Below are 12,081 nucleotides of genomic sequence, written 5' to 3'. Positions count from 1 at the left end.
CAATTAAAAATCTCCAGTAAGAGATCCTGGGCTGCTTCACAGGGGCCAAATTCTGGGATGCAGAAGGGTGACCCAAGCATACTCCAGTGGTACCTCGGGTTAAGTACTTAATTCGTTCCGGAGGTCCGTACTTAACCTGAAACTGTTCTTAACCTGAAGCACCACTTTAGCTAACGGGGCCTCCTGCTGCTGCCGCGCCGCCAGAGCCCAATTTCTGTTCTCATCCTGAAGCAAAGTTCTTAACCTGAAGCACCATTTCTAGGTTAGCGGAGTCTGTAACCTGAAGCGTACGTAACCTGAAGCGTATGTAACCCGAGGTACCACTGTATTTAACTTGCCTATTATCTGTATACTAAAACGTTTGTTTTTAAAGAAAGGAACCAAACTGTTTTCTCTTCAGGATCAACTCTGCAGCTGGATACAAATTCTGAAGAAGGAGACGCGGGAAACTCTGGCAGTTAAAGCAAACTTTGAGAAGGAAAGCCGAGACTTGCTTGTAAGTGTTGCTCTTCCCGGGGTGTGGGAAAGTGCCATATATTTCAGAATCGCTGTCTGAAATCCAGAAAGTGGTGTGTGTGTGAGAGAGGGGGGTGTTATCTAATGCACCCCCTTACTATTTATAATGGCCTGATTTCCCACAGAACATGAAATAGCATGGGGTGAGAAGTGTTTGTAAGCTTGCTTCTGAATATTGGTGCGAATGTCAGATGTGCCTTTCCAAAGGAACTTTCAGAACTGATCTCTTGACTCTGAAAAGCCTCACTCTTGGTTCCTGAGACTCACCCGCGGTTCTCACCTTTTCACTTTATAGTGGTACCTCGGGTTAAGAACTTAACTCGTTCTGAAAGTCCTTTCCTAACCTGAAACCGTTCTTAACCTGAGATACCACTTTAGCTAATGGGGCCTCCCGCTGTCACCACGTGATTTCTGTTCTCATCCTGAGGTAAAGTTCTTTTTTTAAAAAATAATATTTATTAAAGTTTCGAAAAATTACAAAAATGAGAAAGAAAAAATGGGGGGGGGGGGAGAGAAAAAAAACAAAGGATACAAAATGCAGAAAAATAAAGGCAATTAAAAACATTTCCCTCTTTCCATGTCTTATCTTTCATTAACTTATTTCCCTGACCTCCTCACACCTCCCTTTTTTGTATTCTAGTTCAATTAAATATTCCAGCAAATCCTTTCCAACTTTGTTTTTATCCTAATAGTTTATCCTAATATAGTATAATTTTACATTCTGGTCTTACAACAGTTAAAAAATCAATTTTTACCTAATCTTTTGTATCATTTCTGCTAATACCACATTACTTCATTCCAGTGAGGTAAAGTTCTTAACCCGAGGTACTATTTCTGGGTTAGCGGAGTCTGTAACCTGTAACCTGAGGCGTCTGTAACCTGAAGCGTCCGTAACCCGAGGTACCACTGTGTTTGTTGCAGAAACGAACAGAAACAGAGAGGGAAAAGATGGTGGCTGAGTTCAGACGGCTACGACAGTTTCTGGAAGCACTAGAGAAAAATCTCCTGGCCCGGATGGCAGAGGTGGAGAAGGAGGTTGCCAGGAAAAGCGAGGAACACCTGGCCAGGCTGTCAGAGAAGCTCTCTTCTCTTGAAAACCGCATCAAGGTGATGCAGGAGAAGTTTCAGCAGCCAGCAAGCCAACTCCTGCAGGTAAAGTCTGGTTCTGAAGTGATAGAGTCGAGTGTACCAATTCACATTACAAACAGGGAGATGCCATTTTAGAACTCTCCCCCACCCACATAAAAAAGTAGCCAATCAGGGGAGGAAGGCTGAACTGGTACACATTATCCTAGTCTTCAACACTTTCTAGCCTGAAACTCACTTTTAAACCAAACATGCATTAAAAAACAAAACAAAAACCTGCCCCTGCATAAATGGCTGTACTTTGCCATTTGATTCACTTATCTTACGATTATATAGATGTGTGTATATTTGATGGGGAAGGTTTGGTTTTGCACTTGGCATATATATATATATATATATATATATATATATATATATATATATAACATATATATTTCTGCTTCAGCTGTTGAGCGTTTGAAATAGACCCACTCCATGTTACAACAGGGAAATGTCTTCACTGAATCTCCCTTTTTATTTCCCTCTAGGATATCAGAAGCTTCTTACAGAGGTAAGCACAAAGATCACCTAGGATCACTGCCGGGGAGCAGACCCAACTCAGGCGTAGAAAACTATAGGACTATGTTAAGGGGGAGAGAGAAACAACAGTGACCTTACTATATAGTGGTCATGGGAGATTTCAACTTCCCCCATATCTGTTGGAACTCAAATGCTGACAAGAAATTAAGGTCCCACAAATTCCTCCATTGTCTTGCTGACAATTTCGTTTTCTAGAAGGTGGAAGAAGCAACAAGGGGATCATCTATCCTGGACCTGGTCCTCACCAGCAAGGAGGAACTGATCTGTTCTGTGATGCTAGGATTCTAATTAAGATTCCACACTGCAGAGTTGAAAGGGACCCTGAGGGACCCTGAGGGTCATCCAGTCCACCCCCCTGCAATGCAGGAATCTCAACTAACTCATATAGTACATATATATCCATCCAACCTCTGCTTAAAAATCTCCAAGGAGGGAGAGTCCACCACCTCCTGAGGGAGTCTGTTCTGCTGTCGTACAGCTCTTACTGTCAGAAAGTTCTTCCTTAGTTGGAAACTCCTTTCTTGTAACTTGAAGCCAGTGTGGTGTGGGAGCCAGTGTGGTGTAGTGGTTAAGAGGGGTGGACTCGTAATCTGGTGAACTGGGTTCAATCAAAATGTTTGTCAATCAAAATTGAACTGGGTTCGCTTCCCCGCTCCTCCACATGCAGCTGCTGGGTGACCTTGGGCCAGTCACACTTGTCTGAAGTCTCTCAGCCTCACTCACCTCACAGAGTGTTTGTTGTGGGAGAAGAAGGGAAAGGAGAATGTTAGTCACTTTAAGACTCCTTAGGTAAAGGTAAAGGGACCTCTGACCATTAGGTCCAGTCGCGACCGACTCTGGGGTTGCGGCGCTCATCTCGCTTTATTGGCCAAGGGGGCCAGCATACAGCTTCTGGGTCATGCGGCCAGCATGAGTAAGCCGCTTCTGGCAAACCAGAGCAGTGCACAGAAACTCCGTTTACCTTCCCACCGGAGTGGGACCTATTTATCTACTTGCACTTTGACGTGCTTTTGAACTGCTAGGTTGGCAGGAGCAGGGACCGAGCAACGGGAGCTCACCCCGTTGCGGGAATTCGAACCACTGACCTCTGATCGGCAAGTCCTAGGCTCTGTGGTTTAACCCACAGCGCCACCCGCGTCCCTTTGAGACTCCTTAGGGTAGTGATAAAGCGGGATATCAAATCCAAACTCCTCCTCCTCCTCCTCCTCCTCCTTCTTCTTCTTCTTGACTTACCCTCCAGAGCAGGAGGAAACAAGCTTGCTCCATCTTCCATGTGACAGCCCTTTAGATATTTGAAGATATCCTCTCAGTCTCATTTTTACCAGGTTAAACATGCCAAACTCCTGCAACCGTTCCTCATAAGGCACGTGGCTTTACAGAGAGCTACTCTTCATTGGAAGGATGGTGGGTTGATGATGATCTTCTCCCCCAGGTCTCGGGCAAAGCAGAACTTGGCGGTTCCTCCTGTGGCTTTTCCTCCTGCCCTGAAGTGGAGGATCTGGGACTTCTGCGATATAAATCCCTTCCTGATGGGTGTCATGAAAAAATTCACAGGTAATGAAAAAGAGCTGCAAGGTTCATGTTACAAATTGTGCCCAAATGCCTCAAGGTCATTTGTAATGTGAGCAAGGCTGGGAAATAGAATAATTAGGCAATGAAAAGGCAAATATATTGAATTGCAGAAAGGGCTCTGCTCAAACATAGTCTGGACAACTGCATCCTGCTCATTTGTAGATGCTATGGGCTTCAGCATCCAGCCTTGTTTAACAGTGGGATGGGGGGATGATTTCACATCGTCCCAACTCTGGGTCCCTCTATATTGTCTACACCGATGCTCTCCAGGAGTTCAGGCAAGAGGCGTTTCCATCCCTCCCTGGATAGGCCAGGGATTGACCCTGGGACCTGGCATGGCTGAAGATAAGGCCGTCCTCCAATGGCAGCAAGCCTTAACTCCCCACTCAAAAACCTGGGAATTCAATCTACCTTCTCAGTCTGGGGAGCTGAATTTGCAGCCAAAAAAGGGACAGCTGAAACTCCTTCTCCCCTTCTCAGGATCAGGAAGGTTCAGCTGAGATTTGACAGCTCCTCGAGGTTTCTGGGGAGATCTGTGAGTGGGGGGTCCCTGTTTTTCCAAGTTTGTAGGTCCAGGCACCGCCCCTGCCCTGATGTATGCAATGAGAATCAACATGGTGGCTTGCCAATGTTTTTGCCCACAACTCCCATCATCCCCAGCCAGCATGGTCAGTTCCTAGGAATGATGGGACTTGCAGTCCATAACATCTAGAGGGCACCATGTTGGCCACCCCTAGCTATAATGTTGTGAGCTCATCGAATTGTAGGGGACAAATGCAAAAGGGTTAATTCTTAATGGATATTTGAAGTAACGACAAACCACCGGTGGAGGAGAAAGTCTGGATTTATTGAGCAAAAATAGGACTTTAGACTCACATACAAAAATGCAAATCCTCACCCAAGGTCAAACAAAAAGGCAGGCAATCGACAAGCTGTTAACACAGAGGAGCTAAACAGCCAACAAACAGCCACATCTCCCTCTTTACAAGGGCACAATATTAGACTACCCATAGAATCCCTCCTTCCAGCTGCAAGGAGGCCCAAGGACCAGCTTAGGTCAGTATTGAATGAAAGGTTAATTGCACAAGGCCAGCTCCAGCTCCTAAATCCCAATTCTTCCGCAATTCCACTAAAGGGTCATCTAATCCAACCCCTTGCAAAGCAGGAATTTTTTGCCCAACATGGGTCTTGAACCCGTGACCTTGAGATTAAGAGTCTCGCGCTCTACTGATGGAGCTACCAAGGCTCATGTTATCATTACCAGATTTCTGACCAGGAATGGTGGTGTGGCACTGAGTCTCTGTTTCCCCTTTCCTTCTCCAGAATCTCTGCGGTCAGGACTTCAGCTGAGAAAAGGTAAATTTCCAAGTCTGTTTGGGGCGAGGAGCTCCAAGAGGTCTCCTTCAGAAGGGGGTCATTGGAGACGCATTTCACGTTCTCATATCTGTGTCCGTTCACCAATAAAGACTGGCAGAACATAGGTGGTGGCAGCAAACAGCTTAAACGATCCGGCAGGTGGATCCACTGCCCCACATCAGAGAGATCTCCCCCCATACGCTTTAAGCTCAAAGAACCCAAATTCTGTTGTGTGTCCTCTTCTGCCTGTGACTCACTCAGCTGTGTTTTTTTCTTCATGCACAGACAATAAGATTATATCCTCCTTAGCCATGAGTCCAGACATGTTCCCTTTCAAGACCTCGCAGATGTTTCTTTGTTATTTTGTCAGGGATGTTCTTAACCAAAAAAGGAAGGCGGCAACTCTGCTGGGGCTGGAGCTCCATTAATTCCTCCTAATCTAACTCCTAATGGGATGTGGGTGGCACTGTGAGTTAAACCACAGAGCTTAGGACTTGCCAATCAGAAGGTCGGCGGTTCGAATCCCCACGACGGGGTGAGCTCCCGTTGCTCGGTCCCTGCTCTTGCCAGTTCGAAAGCACATCAAAGTGCAAGTAGATAAATAGGCGGGAAGGTAAACGGCGTTTCCGTGCGCTGCTCTGGTTCGCCAGAAGCGGCTTAGTCATGCTGGCCACATGACCTGGAAGCTGTACACCGGCTCCCTCGGCCAATAAAACGAGATGAGTGCCACAACCCCAGAGTCGGCCACGACTGGACCTAATGGTCAGGGGTCCCTTTACCTTTACCTTTAACTCCTAATCTCATAAAATGAGGGAGGCAGTGCAGGATGTGGAGGCAGAAACCTGGTCTTGTCCTGGACATTTTATCCTGGACATTTTAGGAGCAGGTGGGTAGGGCTGGGTGATATATCAATATATTGTCCAAAACTGGTTTGAAATCCATATTGTGATAATCGGTTTTGTAATTTTTGACCTGGTAATATATCACAAATCATGATGTGTGTATGTGTGCTATGCAAAAAACACAGGGAAGGAAAAGCCGGAGAGCTAGCCAATGCTTCTTTCACTTCCGGCTGCCTCTGTTAACTCTGCCAGCTCAAACACTCCTTTGCCTCATGTAGGGGGCAGTGAATCTCAAGAGTGGGTGCCAGCAAAAATCACGATGTGGGAAAAACCGTGAAGCCAGCTCAAGCTCCATCCTTATTTCAGACATTGTGATATATCAGTATATTGCAATGTTTAGCTGGTGATATATCGTGACCTTGAAAACCGGATACAGTGTTACCTTGCTTCTCAAATTTAATCCGTTCCAGAGGTCCGTTCCAAAACCAAGGCGCGCTTTCTCATGGAAAGTAATGCAAAATGGATTCATCCGTTCCAGACAAAAAACCGCTAATACAGCAATTTAACATGAATTATACTATCTAACAAGACCATTGATCCATAAAATGAAAGCAATAATCAATGTACTGTACAATAAAATAAAAAAGACAGTGTTGTAGATATATATATATATATAGATATATATTTGCTTTCGTAGATTTTCACGGGTACAGGAATGCAGGTTTTGGTGTCCTCGGGTGTCTTCCCGTGTAAAAGTTGGGGTGTCTAGGCGACGTTTCGACGAGGTCTCACTCGTCATCTTCAGGCTGGTGCTTTCGGCTTCTTGTTACTGGAACAGAGCAGGATCTCAGTGTTTGAGTTCCTATAAATACTGTTGAGGGGGTGTGGTGTATAGCCTCCAATGTTCTGGGCAGAGAGGAAGTTCCCAGGCTAGTGTGCCTTTTCTTCTTTTGTTCCTTAATTACTTGAGGGATATCTTGAGTGATTTCTTGAGTGATATCCTGAGTACCACTTAGGTGGGTCATTAGGTGTGGATTAGTTGCTAAAGTCTTTGTGTCTTGACCTCTTGAACTTTGTGAAGAGTTTTTCTGAGAAGATGGCTGTACTGCACTTAGTTGTGCTCTGGCTTGGCTTCGTGTATAGGGGCGAGCTGTGGTTTTGTGGCCTGTGTCAGCCAGATCTGTGTAGGGATTGCAGGGGGGGGCAGCATCCGGAGGTGCCACCATGGTTTGGCTACTGGATGGTGTCTGTAATTTATCTGTGGAGAGGGTCTGGGTTTGGGTCTGGTGTGGTTGATTGGTGATGGCGTTCTGTGTGCCTCTGGATCTGGTGTCAGTTTTTGTGGGGAGGGCTAATTTCCAGATGTCTGGCAAGCGGGATGTGTCGTCACGCTTGTTCATGTTGTGAGGGTGTTTCTCTATCTCGATGGCTTCCATGATTATTCTCTTGTGGTGATGTTCCATGTTAAAGAGCAATTTGGAATCTGCAAAATTAATTTCGTGTCCTGTTTCTTTCATGTGTTGGAAAAGAGAGGAAGTTTTTTCTTCTTTTTTGACGGCATTCTTGTGTTCTGCGATACGTGCATTTATTCGTCTGTTTGTTTGTCCAATGTACGTGGCTGGGCAGACTTTGCAGGGTATTTCATAGACCCCTTGGTTTTCCAACTGGATTTTATCCTTGGGGTTTCTGAGGATATTGGCTATTTTTTGGTTGGTGCAAAAGGCTGTTTTGATATTGTGTTTATGGAGGATTTTGCTAATTTTATCTGTAGTGCCCTTGATATAAGGAAGGAGGGCCATGCCATTGTTTTCTTCTGTGTCTTGGTTTTTGGGGGGTGTTTCTTTTTGGATTAGCTTCGTAACCCTGTTTTGCTGGTATCCATTGGCAATTAACACATTTGAGAGATTCTGTAACTCAGTTGTCAAGTGGTCTTTGTCAGCCAGGCGTTTGGTTCTGGAGATGAGAGTCTTGGCTACGGAGTTTATTTGTGCAGGGTGGTGGTGTGATTGTGCATGTAAGTAGCGGTTGGTGTGTGTTTTTTTCCGGTAGAAACGTCGCCTAGACACCCCAACTTTTACACGGGAAGACACCCGAGGACACCAAAACCTGCATTCCTGTACCCGTGAAAATCTACGAAAGCATATATATATATATATATATATATATATATATTACCTCAGTGTTTCCCAACCTTTTTTGGGCAAAGGCACACTTGTTTCATGAAAAAAATCTCGAGGCACACCACCATTAGAAAATGTTTAAAAAATTAACTCTGTGCCTATACTGACTATATATAAAGTAACTCTCTTTAATAGGAATCAAATAAACACAAAGAAAGAATTTTATAATTACTTTATTATGAAATAGTAAGTAAACAGAAATATGAAAAATTATAAAATACTTTATTCAGTGCGCAACCTGGGCCACAGCCCCCCCTTCCTCCCGACCCAAAAATTGTCTCTGTCGGGAAGCACTTTAAAATGACTGGCTGATTCCAAAAAGCCCCCCCCCCCCGTTCCCGCCAACAGCAAGCAGATGGGAAATTCCTGGGCCCCCGAAAGCAAGATCGTCCTTCAAACTACACCCCGCCCCGCAATCACCTTGGGTGCAACTTCTGTAATGCTTGTGCAAACCTCCTTTTCCTGGCCGTTTTGCCCGTCTAAACGGCGCACCTCTCCCCCTCCCGCGTCAGTGACACCAGTGACAAAACAGCAGCCCCTGGAAGCTGGCAGTCATCACGCACGCACGCACGGCGGAGGGAGGCAGGCGGGCGGGCGGCTGCCCCCTTTGGCTCCGAGGCGGCTAAGCGCCACCGTCCATCCCCCCACCCCGTCCGTTCCCGTGATCGGAGCCCAAGCGTGCGCACGGGGGGGAAGGAGGGCGCGGGGTGGGTGGAGGTGCTTCCCTGCTTCTCTCTCTCTCGCTCGCTCTGCTGCTCCCGCCGCCCGGGAAGGAATAGGTAACCTTCTGCCCATGAATTATGCACCGCGCGCAGAGATTCCTGCGGGCGGGCGCCGCGATCCACAGACACTCCCCCGCCCAGCTTAAGAACGAGCATGTCCCCCCCCCATATTTTTTTGTTTTGTTTTCTAAGCGTCCGTGCAGATTGCGTTCTCCTCCTCCTCCTCCTCGCGCGGATCCAGAGGGCTCCTCCGCTTCCCAGCCCAGCCTCTTCTCTCCTTTGCAGTTCGACGGGGGGGGGGGGGAGATGGCGCCGTGTCCTACTTTGGAGTGAGTGTGTGTGGCCAGCGCCAGCGAGGAGACCCAAGTTAGGCAGAGGCTTTCCGCGGGGCGGAGGCAGAGAGAGAGAGAGAGACACCGAGGAGTGCGCTCTTCCGACGGAGCTCCCGACCCACAAGCAAGGCGGCTCCGGCGTCCCCACGAGCGCACACACAAAACACGCCCGCGGCCAGAGACGTGTCTGCCCGCACAAGCCTTAGTGACTCCCACGGCACACCAGGCAACGTCTCGCGGCACACTAGTGTGCCGCGGAACACCGGTTGGGAAACACTGTATTACCTGCACTGATTATAGTAATTGTTTGGATGGGGGGCTTTTTAAAATCCATTTCTGCAGTCACACAATCAATCAATCAATCAATCAGTAGCTGAACTGTGTTCCGCACAGTCACAAGAACAAATTAACCAAAAAAAGCCTTTTAAAAAAAACCCAACGCAAAATAAATAGCAAAAACAAAAGCGCCAAATTTTATCCATTCCGGAAGTTCGTTTGACTTCTGAAATGTTCAAAAACCAAGGCGCAGCTTGTGGTTGGTGCACAGGGCCATCTTAAGCATATCCGGCACCGTGGTGCAAAGATTCCCCCCCCCCAAAGTTGTTGACCTTTTTTTTAGGGAGCTGACACCACACATACACATTATTATCTCTGCTTGGGAAAAGAAAACAGGAAACCTAAACAAAGAACCAGTAAACAGTTAGGATGCAGCTTAACTGCACATCAGAAAGGCACCCAGCCAATTTGGTTGCCAATAAATATTCCTGCAGGCATTTCTGGCATCATGGTCTTTCCAACAAGTGGCTTTGTTAATTGTCTTACTTTAAATGTTGCGATGATCTTATGCCCTTTTAAAATGTGGTTTCGGGGAGTGAGGGGGTTATTAGGGTTGTTGTTCTTATTTTGATTATGTATTTTGTGGTTTTATATTTTGATTTTATCGCCCAGCCCTACAGTGCAGCTGCCCCCAGGAGTCTGCTGGCCTGAGGCAACTGCCTCACCACGCCTCTTGGGCGGGCCGGCATTGAAGCCTTGTTGACAAAATAAGGAAGCGCTTTCCCCTGCCATATGTTTAGACACAATCCAATCTCCCGGCTGACGTTGCTGGTCTTCTCTTCCCTCCCCTGATCCCCCCCTGCAGAAAACGTAACTTTGGATCCAGGAACAGCCCATTCCCTGCTCATCCTGTCTGCAGATCTCAAGAGTGTGAGGAAGGGAGAAAGGCATCAAGACATACAAAACAACCCAAAGAGATTCGACTACCAATACTATGTGCTGGGACGTGAGGCGTTCAGGGAAGGCAGGCGTTTCTGGGAAGTGGCTGTGGGGAGCGAGGGGGAATGGGCCGTGGGGGTAGCCAGAGAGTCTGTGAAGAGGAAAGGCGAGTTCATCCCGGGTCCTAAGGAAGGGTTCTGGCGCATAGGGAAGTGGAGTGATCAGCACAGGGTCTCCACCCGCAATGGGCACCCTGTTTCGATTCTGGGTGGGGAGCCCAAGAGGATCCGAGTGGCCCTGAACTGTGAAGGGGGACGGGTGTCCTTTTACGATGCTGATACAGCAGCCCTTCTCCACTCATTCTCAGAAGCCTCTTTCTCTGGAGAGACCCTCCAGCCCTTCTTTTACGTGAGCAAGAAAGGCATTTTGAAACTCTCTGCCTAAGGGTGGAAACAGATGGGCATAAACTCACTGCATTGACAAACCTTTCTCCCCGGCAGTGGGCGGGCTTTGGCAACCTTTAGTAACACGGTGCCCTAAGCAAGCTCAAAATCTGCCAACCCCAAATGGTTTTTCTCAATTGCGGGCATTCTCAATTTTGCACCCCCCTTCAGCTCAGGGCCCTGTTCAGGGCAACCACCCACACCACCCAAAATGCAGGATTAAACTCACAAGGTTACTTCAGCCCTGAGGAGCCATAAGTTGCTGCAGAATGATTGGCTGGCCCATGTGGCATTCACGATGCCACACCTCCTTTTCAGCCCAGTTCTGTACAAGGGGTGCTACCCAACTGAGCAGACCCCTTTGACAAAGTTGGCGATGTTTATTTGAGTATTCAAAGGGTATACTCTGAATAGCTTTGGGCACCACCCACAGCAATGATTTTGCCTGGCTCTTGGGTCAATCCAGAAGACTGTCAAAAGCATTTTAGTGCCAACTTCTCCTAATAAACACATGCCTATATGCAGTTTTGACCAATGTACACATTTCCCCCCCCAATATATTTCTCCTACCATAATGCATCTTTGTATGTTATTTTCACAACAATATTCATTTTCACGCTGCCAGTTTTTGAGCACTTTCACCCAATAAACATATTATTGTGAGCATAGGTTTGGCTTGGGAAATGGCACTGCAATATTTGGATAAATGCACATTTCAATGGATAGCTATGTTTTAGGATGTCAGGGTTGCTATTGGAATGCATGGATCAGAATGATTCAGTTTTCAGTATGTTCTTTTTTAATTATTTTTTAAAACACATTTTTATTTTTATTAAAGATTTGTTGGTTTACAAAAGTATGCGCAATGTCTCTTTTTTTCCAAATTACGTTTTCTACAGATCAGTTTCATTTGTTGAGACATTAGTGTTACATTGGGAAGAAAAGGGGGAAAGAGGTGGAGGGGAGCATGGTGAGTTGGGGTGGCAATGCTTCAACCCCACTTAGTGTGGGGTTTTGTGTCAGCGTCGCTTGTGCGGGTTCTCTTTAATATTCACTCGTACAGTGGTACCTCTGTTTGCGAACGCTTCTGGTTACGCACGCTTCGGGTAATGAGCTCTGCTAACCCAGAAGTACGTGCTCCTGGAAGCGAACTTTGCCCCCAAATGCGAGCCGAAATTGTGCACCCGAGGCGCATTCGCAGAAGGAGACACCATTAGCAAAAGCGCACCTCAGGTTAA

General features: G+C 46.8%; 1 protein-coding gene across 1 annotated transcript in view; it reads left to right on the top strand.

The window, feature by feature from the left end:
• LOC309364840 (zinc finger protein RFP-like) overlaps window positions 1-11,699 on the top strand; it is a 29,130-nt gene extending 17,431 nt beyond the window's left edge. Inside the window, exons 3-8 of the mRNA XM_081902791.1 lie at window positions 401-496; window positions 1,438-1,668; window positions 2,130-2,152; window positions 3,614-3,735; window positions 5,077-5,109; window positions 10,327-11,699. Of these exons, the coding sequence (XP_081758917.1) occupies window positions 401-496; window positions 1,438-1,668; window positions 2,130-2,152; window positions 3,614-3,735; window positions 5,077-5,109; window positions 10,327-10,844 (1,023 nt within the window). The 3' untranslated portion in view covers window positions 10,845-11,699. The remainder of the gene's footprint in view (window positions 1-400; window positions 497-1,437; window positions 1,669-2,129; window positions 2,153-3,613; window positions 3,736-5,076; window positions 5,110-10,326) is intronic.
• The last annotated feature ends 382 nt before the right edge of the window (window positions 11,700-12,081 follow it).

Source organism: Podarcis melisellensis, assembly GCF_964234715.1.
Source record: "Podarcis melisellensis genome assembly, chromosome: 2".
NCBI lineage: Eukaryota > Metazoa > Chordata > Lepidosauria > Squamata > Lacertidae > Podarcis > Podarcis melisellensis.
The sequence above is the reverse complement of the archived record's forward strand: the minus strand, read 5'-3'. Positions and strand labels throughout refer to the sequence as shown.